The 22677-nt window shown below is 34.4% G+C and overlaps 2 protein-coding genes and 2 pseudogenes across 2 annotated transcripts; 2 read left to right on the plus strand and 2 right to left on the minus strand.

Annotated features, from left to right (window-relative positions):
• The first annotated feature begins 3451 nt into the window (after positions 1–3451).
• Positions 3452–9506, plus strand: LOC105774807 (uncharacterized acetyltransferase At3g50280-like; annotated as a pseudogene).
• Positions 9507–12706: 3200 nt separating this feature from the next.
• Positions 12707–14412, minus strand: LOC105774276 (protein ENHANCED PSEUDOMONAS SUSCEPTIBILITY 1). The gene has a single exon (XM_012596718.2). The coding sequence runs from the start codon at positions 14210–14212 to the stop codon at positions 12845–12847; it is 1368 nt and encodes a 455-aa protein (XP_012452172.1). The 5' UTR covers positions 14213–14412; the 3' UTR covers positions 12707–12844.
• Positions 14413–16163: 1751 nt separating this feature from the next.
• On the plus strand, positions 16164–17398 carry LOC105774277 (protein ENHANCED PSEUDOMONAS SUSCEPTIBILITY 1-like; annotated as a pseudogene).
• LOC105773252 (polyadenylate-binding protein 2) lies at positions 17187–21379 on the minus strand. Its single transcript, XM_012594978.2, has 9 exons — positions 20827–21379; positions 19953–20071; positions 19049–19705; positions 18870–18947; positions 18698–18787; positions 18344–18475; positions 17967–18113; positions 17728–17871; positions 17187–17632 (listed from the first exon to the last, which is right to left on the minus strand). The coding sequence occupies exons 1-9, from the start codon at positions 21074–21076 to the stop codon at positions 17387–17389; spliced, it is 1863 nt and encodes a 620-aa protein (XP_012450432.1). The 5' UTR covers positions 21077–21379; the 3' UTR covers positions 17187–17386.
• Positions 21380–22677: the final 1298 nt, after the last annotated feature.

Here is a 22677-nt window from a genome sequence, read left to right on the forward strand (position 1 = left end):
TATCAGGTACTTAAATGGAAAAAGTAGTATAATTTAAGAGCCAATTTTACATTTGAGGGTAGATTAACTCCTTTAGGAGAAGTCTTCGAAGTGTTGTTTGTCAGGGAGCCGACTGAACTCCCAATAACAATCGAAGGTTTTGTCCCTCAAAGAGGATTTTGTCTTTTGTGCTCTGCCGAGAGCAAACATGTCGTGAGCGGCTACCCTGAGGCCTGGTTCACTAAGCTAGGAGCACCTCGATTGCATGTAGGTGTATGACCAACCACCAAGGGGAAGTGAGCATCTTGCCCTTGGTGAGGTTTGAACCCCTGACTTTTATCATATAGGTCACATTTCGAGGATAGTGGTACCACCACTTGGGCCAGCTAGCACAAGGGTGAGATGCTAACGTCCCCTTTGCAGGTAGTTGTATGCCCATGTATGGTTTAAGCACTCTCAGCTCTGTGAATTAGGTCCTTAGGGCAACCGCTCATGGCATACTAGTCTCGGCAAATAAAACTCTCGAGAGACAATACATTCGGTTGTTAGGGAACTAATCGACTACCCAATAAATGACATTTTAAAAGCTTCTCTCAAAAAAACCAATCCCTTCAACATCTCTCAATTCTCAATGAATGTAATTTTAATTTTAAAAAGTTGAATTTGTATTCTCGAAATAGTATTATGCTCAGTTAACAGTATATTCCTTACTGAATCTAAAGACTCCCAAAACTGTTATACGTTACCCAATCCACTTGAACCTATTTCGGCCATATGATCAACAATTTTATTTTGAGATCTTGAAACATTACGAATAAATCAACTTTATTAAATTTAAAAAAAAAACGATAACAAGAACTTTAAAAACTTATCAAAAAAAAGAATTGCCTATCTTGAAATAGTAAGAAAAGAAAAAACCACCATTTTTCTTTTTAATTACTTTTATACTTTTATACTTTTAAACATTTTATAATTTAAAAATTACACTTAAAATGAACATAAACAAATAAGGGTTTAAATTCAAATAAACTTGAAAGTTCATTTACTGAGATTCGTTTTAGATTTAATTTTTTCTTTTCTTGGCATGATAGTGCTAGGTCAAACATCATGATGGCTAACTTAGCGGATGTTAATGGTCATGTCAACATAATAATGATCAACAACAAAAAGTTGTTAGTTAAAGGGCTTAATTGATGTGTTTTTAATATTTGAGAGCCAATTGAATGTGTTTTTCACGAAGGGGTTTAATTAATATTTTTTTTAACTTCAAAAGGTTTTTTTTTAAGCCTATTTAAAACATGTGGGTCAAATTACAAGCACTATATACATAGGCAAATCTGAGGGGGCAGGCAGGGGTCTTAATCCCCTAAAAATGAAAAATTTTCAGTTTGGTCCTCTTATAAATAGAAAAATTATAAATTAATATAAAGTGAAATTACACTTTGACTCCTCCTAAAATGAAAAAAAAAATTGTTTAGTCCCTCAAAAATAGTGAAATTATATATTAATACATAATAAATTTATATTTTAATTTATAAAAAAATTATAATTAAATACTGACCCTGCTAAAACTTTTCTAGACTCAACCCTTCATACATACCTATTGCATGACAAGCTTAAATTGACATGTTAGCAAATAAAAAAAATTTCTAAATTTTATTATTACCATTTACTTTAACAATTTAAAGTCTAAATTCTCATGCACTAAGTACACACTACAATCCTAGGGATGACGTTAGGTTAGATATCTGTAATTTTGTAAAATCCGAATATGAATATGTAAATTTGCTTTTAAATTTGAATCATTTATAATTCATATCAAATTTTAGCATTTCTATTTGAATATGAAACTAAATTAATTAAATTACCTTCAATTTCTAAATCTGTTAAATTTTATATTTAGTAAATATAAACAAGATCTTTAAATAAAAATTTAAAAATAAAGCCAATAATAGATTTAAATATACTATTTACAAAAGTAAGATTGATTCGGATAATGAATATTCAAAATTATTAACCTTTTGCGATAATTAAAATATCTAAATCCAAATATTATTTAAATTTATAAAAAGTAAATACCATCTTTAATACATAATAAAAAGACCTCATTCATATAGAAAATATTTGAAACAACTATTCCTGAAGTAGCAAAAATATCTGTCAAAACCTTATCATCGACCAAAGAAGAGGCATTCGTGGAGCAAATATCCTTCCAATGTGGGCTCACAAGGTTAAACCCTACTGATGAAAAGACTGCTATGCGTGACCCACAAATACACAATTACCATGTTCATTTTCTTTATTGCCATATCCCAGAGGAAAAAAGAAAAGAAAAGAGGTTTTTTCAATATAAAAAAGAAAGTGAGCAATACTCATTATGGGACACCATTAAATTTTGAATGGTGGGTCAGTGGTTCTTATCTCCACAATAGTCTATTGTATCAACCAGTAGGAAATAAACAACACCTCCCATTTTCAAGTCCAATATGCTCGATATGATTTGTAGGACCGACTTTTTTTCTTTCTTTTGGGAAATTACTCTTAATGTTTTAGTGAGAGGATGGATATTCAAATAGTATTCCAATAACCAATCTTGCTCTTGTATCAAGTTTCAGCTTCATCTATCTGCTAATTGTGAGGCCCCAATGGTTGAATGGCAAGATTTAATATGACTTTCAAATCTGTTGGCACTTGGCATCATGTGCAAAGTTCGATTCAGTGACGAAAGCTACCAAATTTAGGACAAACCTTAGTAAGGAGGGATCATATGTGTCAGAAATATATTCTTCACTAAATTCGTCTGAATTTCGTCTCTCTCTATTACCTCAAATTTTGCTAGTGAATACTCATATTCTTTTGAAGGGAAAAAAGGTGACCCTATCGAAGTACCGAGTGATTCATGGAATTGCTATATTGAGTTCATGAAAGGTATCATAGAAGCAGAGAACCCACCTACTCCACTTAAAGTTAGATGCGGATGGAATCTGATTTTTGAATCAAATAATTTAATATTAATTTGAATTCTTAATGATTTTTAAACGAGAAATTCATATTTACATTGAAGAAATCAAATAATTCAATGATGGATTTTTTTTCTCTTTTCAACTGATTTTCAATATTTTATAGATTAATCGATTAAATTTTTTTCAAATTGATACTGTGATCAATTTTTGATACAATCCATCTAATCGACTAATTTAATTGAGTTTGAACAAAATTAATAAGTAAAAATTTCCAAAGTGGCATTATGTTCCAAGCACATGGTACAATGTTTTTTTATCCAAGATTAATTTATTAATAGATCAAGTTTTGCATGTGAAATAGTTTTATTATGCAATATTATAAAAGCAAGAACTCCTCGGTGCATGTGAAATAGTTTCTTCATTAATGTTGATGCTCGAATTCCAACAGGCATCCTCACTTAGATCAATGATTTAAAAAGATGGGTAATTTCCTTTTGAGCACCAAAAAAATGGATTCATCAACAGTTCGAATCATCTCAGGATGTTTTGTTAAACCACAACATGTTTCAGAACAATCAAAACAGCCCTTTTATCTCACAACATGAGATCTTGTCATGCTTTCCGTACACTACATTCAAAAGGGTATTCTTTATACCAAACCACCACCAGGGGATTATTATGAACTAAAATTGATCAACAATGTCTTGGTAAGGCTCAAACAATCCCTTTCCATTGCCCTCCTTCATTTCTATCCCTTAGCAGGTCGGCTTGCAACGAAAATAGAACAAAACCCAAAGTCTCATATTTCGTCTTTGTTGATTGCAAAAACAGTCCAGGAGCCAAATTTATACATGCAGATGTTGATTTATCAGTATCCGACATTGTTTCCCCTACTTATGTTCCGTTGGTTGTTCAATCGTTGTTCAATCGTTCTTCGACCATGATCGAGCAATCAACTATGATGGTCACACCAGGCCTTTGTTATCGATTCAGGTCACTGAGCTGGTAGATGGGGTGTTCATAGGTTGTTCTATGAACCATGCTATTGCCGATGGAACCATGTTTTGGCATTTCATCAACACATTGTCCGAAATATTTCAAGCCCAATGAGATACTAAAATAAAAATCTCAGGCTCTCCAATGTTGGAGAGATGGTTTCCAGAGGGTAACTGTTGAAGAATAGAATAACCATGAAATAAACTTCTATATTTTCTTTCTTTGAAGAGAGGATACAGACTTATTTAATAGAGTAAGATCATAACCGTTTCTTAACAGTTTAACTGACTGCACTTACTGCTAACTGCTAAACTTTACTGCTAACTGCTAAACTAACCATACTTAATACTCATAACATTTCCCTTGCTGTCCTGACTTCCTTTTCTTCGGTTGACTTGTTCTTCGTTTGGAGCCACCCGTAATTGTTGCCTGAACTTGTTGAACATAAGTGCCGACAATGGTTTTGTTAACATATCAGCAACCTGATTGAGGTTGGACACATGTCCAACTTGAAGTATTCCTGCTGCTACTTTCTCTCTTACAAAGAAGATGTCTAGCTCCACATGCTTGAATTTTGAATGCATGACTGGGTTGCCTGCAACAGCAACTGCAGCGGAACTATCACACCAGACCAAAGATTTCTTCTGAGTAGGGACACATAATTCAGTTAACAAGGACTGAAGCCAGACTATTTCCGCAGTAACATTTGCCAGGCTTCTATATTCGGCTTCTGCTGTGGAACGTGAAACAACAGATTGCTTCCTGGAGCCCCATAAAACAAGATTTCCTCCTAAAAAAACACAGTAACCTGACGTGGATCTTCGATCATCGATGTCAGACGCCCAGCTGGAGTCCGAATAACCTTCAAGCACAAATTTGGACGTACGATGAAAATGAAGACCATGATCTAAGGTGCCTTGTAAATACCTCAGAATCCTTTTAACAGCTTTAAAGTGTGTGTCGAGTGGCTTGTGCATGAACTGGCAGACTTTGTTCACAGAAAACGCAATGTCTGGCCTAGTTATTACTATGTACTGGAGGGCACCTACGATGCTCCTGAAGAAACTCTCATCTTCAACCACATTTCCTTCATGAGCGGACAAACGACAAGTGGAGACCATTGGTGTGGGAGAGCAATTTGACTTCTCCATTGATGCTTTTTTTAGAAGATCCAGTATGTGTTTTTTCTGACTCAGCATTAGGCCATTTGTGGTAGGAGTTACTTCAATCCCTAGGAAGTAGTTTAAACTCCCCAAGCCTTTTAGAGAAAATTGGTGGTTGAGACGAGCAATAAAGTGATCTACAGCTTTCGAATCAGAACCAGTAATCACAACGTCATCAACGTAGACAAGAACATACATCAAATGATTCCCAGCTTTGTGAATAAAGAGGGAACTGTCCGCTTTTGAAGCTTCAAATTGATTTGCTAGTAGAAACTCCCTTAACTTGTGGAACCAAGCTCGAGGGGCTTGCTTAAGTTTGTACAAAGCTTTCCTTAGCCTGCAAACCAGCTGCTGGCCATTACCACTTTGTTGTTCAAAACCTGGTGGTTGTACCATATATATCTCTTCACTCAAATCACCGTTTAAGAACGCATTATTAACATCAATCTGACTGAGAGACCATCCCAAAGATATGGCAAGTGTCAAGACCACTCTAATTGTAGTAGCTTTCACAACAGGGCTAAAAGTCTCATGGAAGTCAATGCCAGCTTCTTGAAGATAGCCCTTGACTACTAAACGGCCCTTGTATCGTGCAATCGAGCCATCCGCATTCCTCTTAACTTTGAATATTCACTTGCATCCGACCGCCCTCCTACCTTCAGGTAACGGTAGAAGATCCCATGTGTGATTTGAAATCAACGCCCGATACTCAGCTTGTGCAGCTGCTGTCCACTCAGAACTCTGAAGAGCTTCTTCTATAGAGACTGGCTCCTTAGTAGTCACCACTGAATTAAGGACCTTAGGCCTATAGATGCCAGACTTAGATCGGGTTTGCATAGGATGAACATTTTCAACAGCCCGGGGTGGAGAATCTGACTGAACTATAGGTAGAGACTCATATTGTTCACTACATGAATCAGACGGCTGAGCTGACATATTTGGGATAGGTTGACTTGGTGTAGAATCATCCACAGAGTTTAAGTAATCAGAGCTAGTCACCATAGTATTCGAGGAAACTATAGGTGTAACAAGAGAAACATATGATTGTTGTCGAGGTTGCTGCTGACCATTAATCAAACTCTTGGAAGGAGAGCGTTGCTGAAATAGAAAACAAGTCTCATCAAAAACCACATGTCGAGACACAAATATCCGACCAGTATCATCAAGACACCTATACCCTTTATGATTAGCCTCAATACCAAAAAACACACAGCATTTTGACCGAAACTGTAACTTGTGCTTGTTGTACGGTCGCAAACAAGGGAAGCAGGCACAACTAAAAATGCGCAAGTAGGAGTAATCAGGCGACCTTTTATGCAACATCTTATAGGGACTAACACCGTGAAGAGTAGACGAGGGTAACCTACTGATTATATGTACAGCATAGGAAAAAGCAGAAGACCAAAACTTCAGAGGAAGAGACGCATGTGCTAAGAGTGTCAACCTTATGTCAACCACTTGTCGATGTTTCCTCTCGACCACACCGTTTTGTTCCGAGGTATGATGACACGTAAGTCTATGCTGGATGCCACATTTAAACAACTCAGCAAATAGGGACCGATATTCACCCCCAATCTGTTTGAAGCATTTTGATGGAGAACCCAAATTGGGCTTGAACCATTCGTTAGAAATGAACAAAACAGTTCAACACTTCAGATTTAGCTTTAATAAAATACAACCATGTATATCGGCTGTGCATATCGACAAAGGATACATAGTAAGAAAACCCATTTGATTTCTCATGAGCAGGTCCCAAAACGTCAGATACAACAAGCTCAAACGGTACGGAGTACACTGTTGTAGATGTGCTAAAAGCAAGCTTGTGAGATTTGCCTAATTGGCAAGCAGAACAAACACTTGGCAGGCAATTGTTCTTAAAAGAAATATTACAACTTTGCAAAACTTTTGAGAGAACACCGTTGCATGGATGCCCAAGCCGTTGATGCCACAACAAAGGTGCTGAAGCACACGAAAGACGGCACACATTGATGGAATTGACCCTCGGTACAGCAGGTGACTTGAAGGAACCAGTTTTAGTCACATCAAACCAGTAGATACCTTTATGCATGTGGCCCACCAGGAGGACCTTCCCTGTCTGAATGTCCTTCACAAAGCACATATATGGGTGAAATTCAAAATACACCAAATTATCCTTAGCAAATTTACCCACAGATAATAATTTTTTGCAAACAGTAGGCACATGAAGTACATTTCTAATATGAAATAGTCTAGAACCAGAAACCACCGATGACGAGCCTACATGAGCTATTGAGACTTGTTCACCATTTCCCATAGAGACCTTATCCATACCTGTGTAAGGTGAAGGAGATGAAAGATTGTCCACATCCGGAGTGACATGGTTCGTGGCACCAGAATCCGGATACCAAGCCTGAACAGAAGACCCTATAACAGAAGACTGAGAAGTCTGTGCAGGGGCTTGAGAATGAAAATTACAACAGGATGAAGGGTTTTGTTCATAAGAATGATAGTTAACAGTTTTTGAGTCATTAGTCTCCACACCAGAAAAATTTTCATCAAACCGATGATAGCAAGTTTGAACAACATGCCCAAGCTTACCATACAACTGACACTGTGGTCTGGAGCGTGTCAACCCCCTGCCATTACCGCGACTTCTACCACGAAACCAGCCTCTGCCATGTTCCTTAGGACCTTGTCTACCACTTGACCCATAGCTACTTGAACCATCAGTAGGCTTGGAAGAGCTAGAATTCTTGGAATAGGAGGTTACATTTGCCTGCGTAGGAACTTCAGTCAACATGTCCAACTGTCGAGCTTCACAGTCAAGAAGTAAATCAGTCAAGAGGTCTAAAGACATTGGTGTAGCTGAGGCAGTTACACGAACAGACTCAAATTCTGGCGAGAGCCCAGCTAAAATAATACTGATTTGTTCTTGCTCAGATACAGCACTGCCAGCAGCAATAAGGCTATCACTCAGCCGTTTCACCTTTGACAAGTAATCTTTAATCGAAAGGCTGGCTTTCTTGAAGGAATATAGATCAAGTCTCATTTTTGAAACCTTAATGCTAGACTTAACACCAAATCATTTTTCAATAGCAGACCAAATGTCAGAACTGCTCTTGGCTGACGTGAGATGAACTAGAACCTCATCAGACACTGTCGACAATAGCCAAGAAGCAAGAAATTTGTCTTGTTTCTTGTGAGCATGAAACAACGGGTTATCAACCAACTGACCATCAACACCGAGAACAAGAAGAGATGGGACGAAAATAGTACCTTGTACAAAACCTTCAAGATCATAACCTTCAAGAATGAGCAAGATTTGATGCTTTTAGAGAAGAAAATTACTCTCGGTGAGCTTGATAGTATCATGTTTAGAAAAAGAACGGACTGTGTGTGACACGGCACTTCCAGAACTTCGCGAAGGATCTCCCTCAAAAGTAGAAGAGTGATGAGGAGTATCATCCCCAAGTACAGGATCAGAAGCCATGAAGAAGAAAAAAATTATAAACCTATTGCTCTGATACCATGTTGAAGAATAGAATAACCATGAAATAAACTTCTATATTTTTTCTTTGAAGAGAGGATACAGACTTATTTAATAGAGTAAGATCATAACCGTTTCTTAACAGTTTAACTGACTGCACTTATTGCTAACTGCTAAACTTTACTGCTAACTGCTAAACTAACCATACTTAATACTCATAACAGTAACAATGGCCCATTGCTTACCCTTCCTTTCACTCATCAAAATGAGTTCATCACCAGATTCGAAACACCCCATGTTTTAGAGAGAATATTCCATTTTTCAGCAAAGTCCATTACAAAGCTCAAAAAAAGGGCTAACATAGAATCCAACACCACCAAAATCTCCTCCTTTCAGTCTTTATCAGCATTTGTGTGGCGGTCCATAACAAGAGCTCGTCGTTTACCATGTGAAATTGTTACTTGTTACATGTTGGCTATAAACAATAGGTCAAGACTTGAACCACCATTATTCCCTAATTACTTTGGGAACTCGTTTCAAACCGTGATAGCAATAACCACAGCCGGTCAATTGCTCGATCATAGTCTCGGTTGGGCTGCTTGGAAATTATTCCAAGCTGTGGTTAACCATTCAGACAAATCAGTGCGTGGTTTTGTCAATGATTGGCTTCGGTCACCTTTCGTTTACCAGTGTTCTCCACATTTATATCCACGGAGTGTGATTATTGGAAGCTCACCAAGGTTCAACATGTATGGAAACGAGTTTGGGTTAGGGAAAGCACTTACACTTCGAAGTGGATAGGGTAATAAGTTTGATGGGAAAGTTTCACCGTATCCAGCCCGTGAAGGAAAAGGAAGTGTTGACATAGAAATTTGCCTTCCATCATTTTCAATGAATGCTCTTGAATCAGACGAAGCGTTCATGGCTGCTGTTTCATAACCCATTTGATGTCGTTTGCCCCCTGGGTTTCATGTTTTTATTTAGGTTAAAATGTGTAATTAGTCATTGTGGTAAATTCTTGAATTATGTTTATTAATTATATTTTGTTTGTTAATTGAAAAAAATAAATTTAAGTTTATTTTTAACAAATTTTTTATTGAACTTTTTAATTGCGGAATTTTAATATTTTCATCATAACTTAAATTATATACTTTTATTTTAATATTATAATATTGAATGAAATTGAAGCTTTTTCTTATTAATTTTCTAAAACTTTTAATTATTGCTTTCATTTTAGCTTTCAAATTAAAAATCATGTAACATGAATGGGGAGTGGTTTGATTTTTTTTTCCAATAGAACACTATCCCAAAAATGGAACTTTAATTTAAATGTACTTTGCTTTGTTTAAATTATTAGAGTTTTTTTCATAACTCAAATAAATTTTTTTGATAAATTATAAGAGGAAGACAAAACCTTAAATAGTAACACGATTAGTGTGACTCGACTCCATATCATACATGGAACAGTGAATATCTTAACTATCAGGCCAACACATGGTTCATAGCTCAAACAATTTATTTATTATTATTATTTTTTTTTGCTTATGTCTTAATTGAAAGGCATTCTCATTGCGACAATACAATGAGTCAACTTAATGCCTATTAATGCTTAAGTTAATAATGGCATTAATGTTTGCTTAATTGAAAGTTATTTCCGTAGGAAATGGATGTCATTCAATTTCTTTAGCCATGTTCTTTTAATGAAAAACATATGTTAAGCCTATATATGATAGTTATGAAGAGGTCCTATGGTCAACAGATCTATAGTTAATTTTTATTTCACTTTTAATTATATTTTCATTTGATAAAAGTATCGTGAAAGTTCATGAGCTAGTAATTATATTGAGTTTATGAAAGGTATCATAGAAGCGGCACCTACTCCACTTAAAGCTAGATGTGGATGGAATCTGATTTTTGAATCGGATAATTCAACTCTAAATGATTTTTAAAACGAGAAATTCATATTTACATTGAAGAAATCAAATAATTCAATAATAGATTTTTTTCTTTTCAACAGATTTTCAATATTTTATAGATTAATCGATTAATTTTTTTCGAATTGATAATTTGAACAAAATTAATAAGTAAAAATTTCCAAAGTGGCATTATGTTCCAAGCACATGGTACAATGTTTTTTTATCCAAGATTAATTTATTAATAGATCAAGTTTTGCATGTGAAATAGTTTTATTATGCAATATTATAAAAGCAAGAACTCCTCGGTGCATGTGAAATAGTTTCTTAATTAATGTTGATGCTCGAATTCCAACAGGCATCCTCGCTTAGATCAATGATTTAAAAAGATGGGTAATTTCCTTTTGAGAACAACGAGTTCCCAGCAAATTATCTTTTCCTTTTGAGCACCAAAAAAAATGGATTCATCAACAGTTCGAATCATCTCTGGCTGTTTTGTTAAACCACAACATGTTTCGGAACAATCAAAACAGCCCTTTTATCTCACAACATGGGATCTTGTCATGCTTTCCTTACACTACATCCAAAAGGGTCTTCTTTATACCAAACCACCACCAGGGGATTAAATTGTGAACAAAACTTGATCAACAATGTCTTGGTAAGGCTCAAACAATCCCTTTCCATTAATTTATTTATTATTTATTATTTTTTTGCTTATATCTTAATTGAAAGGCATTTTCATTGCTACAATACAATGAGTCAACTTAATGCCAATTAATGCTTAAGTTAATAATGGCATTAATGTTTGCTTAATTGAAAGTTATTTCCGTAGGAAATGGATGTCATTCAATTTCTTTAGCCATGTTCTTTTAATGAAAAACATATGTTAAGCCTATATATGATAGTTATGAAGAGGTCCTATGGTCAACAGATCTATAGTTAATTTTATTTCACTTTTAATTATATTTTCATTTGATAAAAGTATCGTGAAAGTTCATGAGCTAGTAATTAGATTGCATTTTAGTTTATCTATTTAAAATTGAGAAAATTAATTATTGTACTCTAGATCAAAGAGTAAATTGGTCTTCTTGTTAAAATTTCTTTTCATTTCTACTGTTAAAAACTGTTTCTATACATCAGCATGAGATACATGTGGCATGTTATGTGTCACTATTCGATTATTCATCCAGCCACATCGATTTTTAACATTACAAAGGGATGAAAATTTAAAAAAAAAGAATTAATTTTTTCTTTGAATTAACATACAAAGACTAATTTATTTATTTATTAATAAAAATTTTAAAAAAATTTAACTCCTTCCGCACGAAATTCGCTACTTTTACCTGTTACACTTATAAAAGTATATTTTATTTATGGATGAATCATTTATAGATTTGAGAGTTGAGACCAATCCTTACTGATAAAATAAAATAAAAATATGCGATTTCAAAGTTCAAAATTTGTGTTCTCAAGGATGAGATCACTTGCCTCTCATCTAAATTCTAAACCAAATTTTCACCTTTTAATTAACCAATAGAAACTGCGGCTACATATTTTTATTATTTTAATCATTATTGTTAAATACTTTTATCATTTTAGTCACTTATCACTAATTTGTTATTATATATACTTATTTAGTCCCTCAATTTTAGTAAAAATCATTTTGATCACTCAATTTCTTTTCTAGAATTAAGATTTTTTTAAAACCAGTAATTTTTATAGGAATTAAGCTATTTAATTATTGAGATGAAACCACGTCTTTCACTTGTATCCAATTCCATGTAAAAATCAAGATTTTTCCTTGTGAAACCCTAGATTAGTTTTCTTTTACTAAAACAACTAATATTAAATCTAAAAGGAAAAATAATAAATGAAATTAAAAAGATAACATGGTTTTTCCAAATAAAATTTAAGTTTTCCTATAAAACCCCAAAAGTTTCTAAAATTAATTCTAAAAAAGAAAATTAAAAAGATAAAATGAGTGATCAAAATGAAAATTTATTAAAATTTTGTGACTAAAATGAGTGAATCTATTGGAAAATTAACGGCTAATGACTAAAATTATAAAAATATGTAAGGTCGGTGCCTAAATTGCTAACTTCTTATTTTCGGTGCCCAAAAGAAAAATTTATAAAAGTTGAGTCACTAACTATGTAGTTTACCCAACTTTAAATCGTTTTCCACTTCAACTATGGGCTCTTGTATGTCAACATAAGGATTGAGGTGTTTGGTGGGATGAAACATTTATTGATTAATATAGTGGAATAGTAAACGTTTGAACAAAGCAAGCCTCTTTCAAACCAAAGCACCTAATCAAGGAAAATTCAATTTGATGACTTCTATTCCCACAAATCAATTTTATTATCAGATACCAATTCCACCACAAGAAACAACACTCATGAACTCTTCATCTAATTCAAGAGCTTTCATTGAAGATGGTGGAAGGCAAATTTCCAAGTCAATACTTCCTCCACCTTCATGTCCTGGATACGCCGAAACTTTCCCATCAAACTTATGAGCATATCCACTTCGAAGCGTCAATGCTTTCCCTAACCCGAACTCATTTCCGTACTTGTTGAACCTTGGTGAGCTTCCCATCATCACACTTTGTGGGTCAAAAAGCTGAGCAATCTGGTAAATGAAAGGTGAATCAAGCCAACCATTGACAAAACCACGCACTTGTTTATCTGTATGGTTAACCACAGCTTGGTGTAGTTTCCAAGCAGCCCAACCGAGACCATGGTTAAGTAGTTCACCAGCTGTGGTCACTGCTCTAACAGTTTGAATTGAGTTACCAAAATAATCTGGGGATAAAGCTGGTTCTAGCCTTGACCTATTGTTTATAGCTAACCTACAACCAGTGACTGTTTCGTTTGGGAAACGACGTGCCTTTGTTATTGACCGCCATACAAATGCAGATAAAGATTGAAAGGAGGAAATTTTGGTGGTGTTGGATTCTGTGTTAGCCCTTTCTTTGAGCTTTGCAATGGATTTCGCTGAGAAATGGAATATTCTCTCTAAAAGCTCGGGTGCTTCAAATCTGGAAATTAACTCATCTTGGTTAGTGAAAGGAAGGTTAAGTAATGGACCATGACCCTCTGGAAACCATTTCTCTAACACTGGAGGACGTGAGATTTTCAAATTAGTATCTCCTTGTGCTTGAAATATTTCAGACAATGTGTTGAAGAAATGCCAGAAACTGGTTCCATCGCCAATAGCATGGTTCATGGAACAACCTATGAACACCCCATCTACCAGCTCGGTGACTTGAATCGATAACAAAGGCCTGGTGTGACCATCATAGTTGATTGCTCGATCATGGTCGAAAAACGATTGAACAACCAACGGAACATAAGTAGGGGAAACAATGTCGGACACGGATAAATCAACAGCTGCATGTATAAATTTGGCTCCTGGGCTGTTATTGCAATCCACAAAGACGAAATGAGACTTCGGGTTTTCTTCTATTTTCGTTGCGAGCCGACCTGCTAAGGGATAGAAATGAACTAGGGCTATGGAAAGGGATTGCTTGAGCCGACCCAAGACATTGTTGATCAAGTTTTCTTCACAGTTACCCTCTGGTTTGGCATAGAGAAGACCCTTTTGGATGTATTGCACCGACAGCATAGCAAGATCCCATGTTGTCAAATAGTAAGGCTGTTTTGATTGATCAGAAACATGTTGTGGTGTAACATAACATTCTGAGATGATTCGAACTGATGATGGATCCATTCTTTTTGTTGCTAGAGAGGAACAGGATAAAGTATATTGAGGTTGGATTAGCAGGGTTGTTGAATATTGAAGTAATGATGTGTTTATATATTGATGGTTGCCAAAAACGAAGAGAGAAAATTATTTTGCTTGGTCTACTTTTGATTCGCAGCTTGGCTTTATGTGGTTATTGAATTGCTGGGAACCAAGTTAAATATTTTAGCAATATTGATTATATAATAATTTTAATGTATTGATGTTTTAATAATTGGATTTGTAATTGGATTAATTAAATCATTAATTCTCAATTTTGATCGACTTGACTGATTTAATCGTAAATTCAATCAGTTAAAATTAAAAACTTCTTGATCTTCCGTCTACATTTATTTTAGAGGTTTAAGTCAAATATACGTAACAATTTGATGTTTTAACCGGTTCAATTAGTTACGATTTCGATTCATTAATGGTTCTCAGTTCATTACCCTTGTTCGGATTGATACACTCATCGATTTCCAATTCAATTAATCTATCTGATCTGATCATTCTAACCTAATTCAAACAATATTAATTATATCCCTTAAATCTACTAATGGTTAAAGTTTAAAAAAAATAAAAAAAGAAATCCTTTCACCAATCACATGAATAAAAACAATTTAAATGAATTGAAGAAAGGATTGTCGCATTAAAAAGTAGGTAACCATCCAAGTAGTGATGGTTGTTAAGAGTTGGGAAAGCTACCTACGCAATGGTTGACGACTTAGGGTCTAATTTAATATAATGTTCGATTGAGAATTTATCTATGCTGTTATTGCAATCCTTGTAACCACCAAGCATCTGATCACCAGTCACAAATTGACAATATAAAGGTCTTGAAGGAAATTAAATTGAACAAAATATAGTCACGGAAATTGGAAAAACAAGACTCACCGTCCTTTGTTGTTCAGGGGCTGCATTTGCGAGAGCAGCAGCCAAACGTTGAGGAGGCTTAGGCTGTCCAGTGCCAGCATCTTGCAATGGACCAGGCAAATTACAACCAGGTGGGTAACGATAGGGACGTCCCCTAGGAATCATCTGGAACAAGTTTAGTGAATTAGAACAAAAGACTTCAGTCAAAGCATAAGCATAAAATTACACTTTGATCCCTAAAATAATAAAATTTTGATTTAGTTCTTTAAAATTTTATAAATATATAAACTATTAAAATCGTAAAATTACATTATAACTCTTATAAAATTATACAACTTAATTCCATCCTTTCCTTAAAAAAATTCCTGATCTTGCCCTTATTGTGAAACAGTAATGAATTTAGAAACATCCCATCTTTGATCTCATCCATTTCCATTCCTAATATAACTATTAATATAAAAATTCTTAAATTATTTTTTAATAATTTATTGTTCACAGATTTGAAGGGTTTCCTTTTATAAAGGAATAAAGAAGAGATGATTATTGCTTATAAAATCACATTTATTTTTTAATAATCAATCCAACATTAATTTAGTTGAATAATGATAAAAAAATTTTATTTTATAAAATAATTTATAATTTATAGTATTTTAGATATTTTTTATCATTTTATTATTGCTTATAAAATGTGCACATATAATAAATGTAAACCCAAGCCCTTGATTTTCAAGGTTTGTTTAACTAAAACATGGACCTTAAAATTTATCTAGTTATCTGTAAATGACTAATCTAAGTTTGTTTAAGCTGCATATATCTTTCATTTTGAGAAGATTTAAGTTTTAATAAATATATATTTTATTACTATTATATGATTTTTTTATTAAATCTACAAATATGCAACTTAATATATTTTTTAATATTTACATTATAATATAATATTTTTTGAAAAGAATATAATATATTTTATTATTCATATGAAATAAATTATATAATATATGAAATGGAGGTTAGTAGTATACACGTGTATACAACTTACCGGTCGCTGAGCCTGTTGAAATGGACCTGCTCCGCGTCGTCCCCCTAGGCGCTGGCCCTGCTTTACCATGGGAGTGTTGGAGAGATGGTTTCCAGAGGGTGACAATGGCCCATTGCTTACCCTTCCTTTCACTCACCAAGATGAGTTCATAACCCGAGTTGAAGCACCCCATGTTTTAGAGAAAATATTCCACTTCTCGGCAGAGTCCATTGCAAAGCTCAAAGAAACAGCTAACACAAAATCTAGCACCACTAAAATCTCCTCCTTCCAGTTTTTAACTGCACTTTTGTCTCGAGACTGGAGTCACCATTGCCCCCATATTGCTTTGGGAACTCAACTCAAGCTGACAGCAGTGACCACAGCCAGTGAACTGCTTGAACATGGTCTGGGTTGGGCAGCTTGGAAATTGAACCAAGCCGTGGCTAACCATACAGACAAATCACTTCGTGGCTTCGTCAATGATTGGCTTCATTCACCTTTTATTCACCAGATTTCTCAGCTTTTTGACCCACAAACTGTAGTGATACAGGCTCACAAGTTTCAATACATATGGAAATGAGTTTGGTAGGGAAAGCATTGACAGTTCGAAGTCATCACTACCATTTGTGAGTCGAAAAAGAAAGTGGAGGAATGGGAGTAAAAAAGAGAAATAAATTAAATTTAAATGTACTTTGTTGGAAGGGAAAGTAAGAGAAAAAAAAATAAAAGATTGATTTTTCATAAAAATGAATGAGAAAGGTATATATTAATTCAAATTTATGTATTTTTAAAAATTTTTATTTTATTTCCTTAGATGAAAAACAAATTTTGAATTCCTTTTTTCATTTTTCAATCTTTCCTACCAAGCAGAGTCCCATGTTTTCCATTCTACTTCTAATTTTCTTTCCGGAGCAAAACCTTAAAGTAAAGAACCGTATTGAAGTACAGGGACTAATACAACATTTTAATTTGTTATGGAACTGTCATGAGAGGAATAGCATCTTCCTCTTAAGACAATTTAAACCTGTCCAAAATCTTCGAAAGCATGATATGTAAGTAATGAGATCCAAATGATGTTAAAAATAAAGTTCCAATGACATTAAACAAAACTTATTGTAATAAATAACAATCCAGTAAATAGAAAAAGCCTATGAAGCCAAACCGAAAAAACACAATGCTAGCAAAGTATTAGAATCCTTGCAACCACCAAAAAAAAAACAAAAGCATAAATAAATGTTCCAAACTCAACCCTACAATACCAAAATTCCAGTCACTCAAGAGACATGGTTATCATTCAAAGATAGTGAAGCCAATTGGTCTGCAGGATTGTTGACCTGTGGCTTTGCAGCAACACTCTTCAACACCTCTAAGGCCTCTGCTACTTTAGCTTTCAAAGCTTCGGGTGACTCAATGAGATGCAAAACTTCAGTTTGGTCCATCTCTAGAAGCATGCCGGTAACCTTGGCTGCTGCATCACACTCGAGATGTTCCACAAGGGGGTATAGGCTTTCACCAAGCATCTGATCACCAGTCACAAATTGACAATATAAAGGTCTTGAAGGTAATTAAATTGAACAAAATATATAGTCATGGAAATTGGAAAAAAAAGACTCACCGTCCTTTGTTGCTCAGGGGTTGAATTTGCAAGAGCAGTAGCCAAAGGTTGAAGAGGCATAGGCTGTCCAGTGCCAGCATCTTGCAATGGACCCGGCACATTACAACCAGGTGGGTATCGATTGGCACGTCCCCTAGGCATCATCTGGAACAAGTTTGGTGAATTAGAACAAAAGACTTCAGCCAAAGCATAAGCATAAGCATGAAATGGAGGTTAGTATACATATAAAAACAACTTACTGGTTGTTGAGCCTGTTGAAATGGACCTGCTCCGCGTCGTCCCCCTGGGCGCTGGCCCTGCTGTACCATGGGAACAAAGAAATTTGGTACAGGAGGGCCACCAGGCCTCACTCCAGGAACCAGTTGCTGCTGATAACCAAAACCAGCCTAGAATAGATAACAAGCAAACAAGCATTTTCAAATTCAAATATCCTCAAGGTGATGCCAAAAAGTGTTGCCAATGAAACCAAATACAGTCACAGAATGGTACTAACACATCACAACTATTCATGACAGTAGCAAGGATTCTTCTAAAATAAAAAAAAAAACATATAATCCAAACATCCAAAAGAACAAGCATGTAAAGTTATGAGGTTGGACAAGGAGTAAAAATATACTTGAGGAATGATAGCTGGAGGTGCTTGCCCATATAAAAATTGTTGGCCAAGACCTGGTGCACCAGAAGGGTACATGGGCATACGAGGAGCAACCGAGGGGATAGCAAGAGGTCTCATTTGTGAAAACTGAGCCTGAATGAAATGAAATAAACACATAAGAGAGTACTAACAAGAAATGTATATTGATTCATTGAACTGTCAGAAAAACTTACATCTCAGTCATTGAGAATATGAACTTGAAAAGAAATATAGAAATAACAAATAAAATGTCCCGTCATAAGATCATAAACAAGACTGAAGATAAACACCAAAAGGAAGTGCAAATGGTCCTAGAAATTCTCCTTGTCGCATTACCTGTAGACTTGCTCTTCTCTCTTCTTGCTTTTGAGCAAGTGCAACATAAAGTGGTTTGCTAACAACCAATTTATGATTCATCTCAGCAAGCTGTAGATGGATAGCAACATTTATTAGACTATAATCTCATACTAAAATGACAGCCCAAAAAAAAAAAAATATTCAAGCTTACAGCTCGTGATGCTTCTTCAGGTGTAGAAAATGCAACAAACCCAGAGCCCTTACTAACTCCACTAGGGTCACGCATGACCTATAAAATTTTGAGAGAAAGGGGCATAAAATAAATACCAGTAGAAACAAGTTTACAAAGTTGGCATCAACAATCAAACAATCTAGAAGTATTTGACCAACCTTGCACGAAATAATTTTGCCATACTCCGAAAACAGTTCCTTCAGCTTTTCATCATCAATACTATCATCCAAGTTTTTAACATATAAATTCATACCCTTAAGTTTATCAGCAGCTTCCTTCACAGTTTGCTCAAAACGAGATTTTAGCTCATGCTCTCTTTCTGACTTTTTCTGGGCTTTTCCAACATACCACTCTTTCTCTTCAAATTTCTTTCCATTAAGAGCTTCAACAGCTTTAGCAGCATCATCAGCAATTTCAAAGTTGACAAATCCAAAACACTTCGACTTGCCATCTGCATCCCTCATAATTACAGCACTAGTAATTTCACCATACTCACCAAAAATTGTTTTCAAGTCTTCATCTGTTGTAGACTCGGAAAGATTTTTCACATAAACATTATTGAATTTGGTCTTACTCGATGTGGTCTCTCTTTCCTGCTTACGAAGGAAATGTCCAACATAGACCTGCTTGTCATTAATCAACATGCCATTCAATTTATCAATTGCATTTTGAGCAGATTCTTCACTGTCAAATTGCACAAAACCATAGCCTTTAGACTGGCCAAAACCATCTGTAGATATCTTGCAAGACAGAATATTTCCAAATGCAGAAAACGTATCATGTAATGCTTTGTGGTCAATAGACTTGTCCAGATTCTGCAGTCAAAAATTAACAGTTAAAGGTGTAGGTATGCACAAATAGCCAATCATATAACTTACAAATGGAGCAATTATGCATGCAAGTGAATGCCTTCGTTCCATCGAAGGATCAGTTACAAATATATTTCAACCAAATAACATCCAACCAAATGGAAGAGAATTTCTTAAGAGCGAAACAGGCATCAAAATGGAAGAATGGAGGGAAAAACAAACAAATGGTTAAGGGTAAAGAGACATTAAATACCTTGATAAATATGTTTGCAGTACCACTCTTACGAAGACTAGGGTCCCTTTGAGAATACATGATACGAATAGGCTTATTATTCAGTGGAGTGAAATTAAGTAGATCCAAAGCCCTAGCCGCTGCACAAATAAATAACAAAAAAAAGGCAACACTGATTAACTCAAAACAAATCAAAAGAGAGAACTGATGCTCCCAAGTTATGATTATCTAAAATATGAGCATCAAAGGAACAAATAGTGAAGAGATCATTTATTTTCTTTATAATTATTTTATATCACAGAAGCTCAAACAATTCTTTGGATGATAATGCAAAGCTATATTAGCAAAACTGTCAAAACTTAAATTCTTTTATCTACGGACTATGTAAATTAAATTGAGGACTCGTATAGCACTGGTATAGCACATGTATATCTTTCTTCGATGTATAGTACTTCTATATAGAAAATTGCTTGAGTAGCAAGTAATCCTCATTTTTGGATGAATGATACATAATACTTATCCCCAAAAAAGGTCAATACTACTTGACTACACTTGCACTTTCTAAAAACATTACCAATTTACTATCAATGGGAATTTGCAAATCACATGGATACTATAATGCCCAAAATTTGCAATTAAATTATTTTTGTAATGTAATTAGCTAGGATGGATTTCCAGTTAAAAGTAAATTCTGTTCTGAACATTGAATAAAAGTAAATTCATCAATATACACACTTTCTTACTACATTGTAGCATCCAACCAAACGTATATTCATAAAATTTCCCAACAATTAATCTATACTCAAATTCCAAAAGAATTCAGCCAAAATTTAGAACAGCCTTTTAAACTGTTCATTAATAAAGATCAATTTTTACAGCCAAGTAAAAGACTAACCATCACGAGGATTGCTATAGTTGACGTAACCGTATCCGAGTGAACGGCCCGTAGCCAAGTCGCGGCAAATCCTTACGGAAGCAACCCGAGCAACTTGTCCAAACAATTGAAACAGTTGCTCATCCGTAACGGTAACATCAAGATCCCCAACATATAGTGACGTCGGTATGAACTGCACCCCTCCGGTTTGCGGAGCGACGGCGTTTGGTACGGAAATCGCCGGTTGACGCTGAACCTCAATCTGCGCCATTGACAACAACTCCAATGGATCCTTTCTACTTTTTTTTCTTTTTTGTTCCCTTCTCCTCTTTGATGTTCAATCAAAAACTAACAGAGAAACAAAAACAAAAGAACTATTTAAAAAAATGGAGACTAATTTCACTATTTGGGGATAAAAGAGGAGAGGGAAGGGTAAATTGGGATAGAATCGCCGGAGAACCGGAAGTAGATAAAACGGCGGCGGCGACGATGGCGGAAGAAAAATAAAGTTTTTGATTTTTCTTTTTTTGAATTAAAAATTAGGAGGGCATAAACTGCACCGCACCGGCGATGGAGAACTGTGTGGTATTTATACGTAGAATAGTTTCGAAGAAACCCTATTTCGTTTAGGAAGGTTGATCTCCGCCGTCAGATCTTTTGATGGAAATTAAATTGTAGCCGTACGATGATCGTGGTCAAAATCAGGTTGCCGTCAGATCTTTGTGTTATTTTTTTATTTAATTTTTTAAATTTTCAAATTTAAAATTTTAAGTGTAATGGTTATCATAGTTAATTTTTTATTAAATTTAATTTTAAATCTAAAAATAAAATTATTAAATTATTAAAAATAAAAATAGAAATATTAAATTTAAAATGGAAATTCTTTTTACATAATTGCTCTCCACAATTTTTAACTTTTTGTCCCTTTATTGTTGTCTTATATATCTGGATTAGATCTTGTTTTCTACTTAAAATGGTAGGTTTTGTCTTTATTTATGGAAACAAATTAATTACAGATTTTATTTCTCTATTTACAAAGTTTATGAAATTAACTTTTATGAAAACCAAAAAAAATATTAGAACCCATGTTGATATGATGGTCGAGTATTTATCGTTTGGTGTGATCTGAGTTGTATTACGTTAAGGTGTTACTCAATTGGATTATTTTTATTTTTAAAAAAATTAATTTAAATTTTAATAAATTAGAGTGATTAACTTTATAATTAAATTTTTAAAATTTTAAAAATAAAAGGTGAATGCTAATCAAAGCCCAATAAAGAGAGTTGTGATAACCAAAATTCACTAAAATAATGTTTGAAAAAGATCATATTGGATCCTTATCAATTTGGGTTCTCTAGTCTTGCAAATGAAATAAACCCAATAATTTGTTCCTTTTCTTTTTTCCTAAAATTCTCTGTAATTATATTAAGGTGGGATTAAATTTAGAATCCAAAAAATATTCAAAATGGAAAGAATTGTCTCCCAAAATTTGTTTCCTATTTTGATATTCAAAATTAAGATTTTATTTAAAAGATATTAAATTTCTAATTACTCAATTCGGTTGATTATAAAACTATATATAGAAAGATAAACAATGTATTTATTGAAGGAACAGAAGGTTAGGGGTGTTCAAACTTTGATTAAGACCGAATTAACCAATCGAATCGATCTAATTCGGTTAACCTGATCTAATTCGTTCGGAGGTCGGTTAGAAGTTTTTTGGAATTTTGGTTAATAGTTAATTGGTTCGAAATCGGTTAATTAACCAAACTTAATAAATAATATTATATATTATATGCATTAGGCTATTACTAATTCGGTTAATTCGGTCAAATGAACATTCTAAATTTATTTTATATGTTTTATACTTGT

This window comes from Gossypium raimondii, chromosome 6 (assembly GCF_025698545.1).
Source record: "Gossypium raimondii isolate GPD5lz chromosome 6, ASM2569854v1, whole genome shotgun sequence".
Taxonomy (NCBI): Eukaryota; Viridiplantae; Streptophyta; class Magnoliopsida; order Malvales; family Malvaceae; genus Gossypium; species Gossypium raimondii.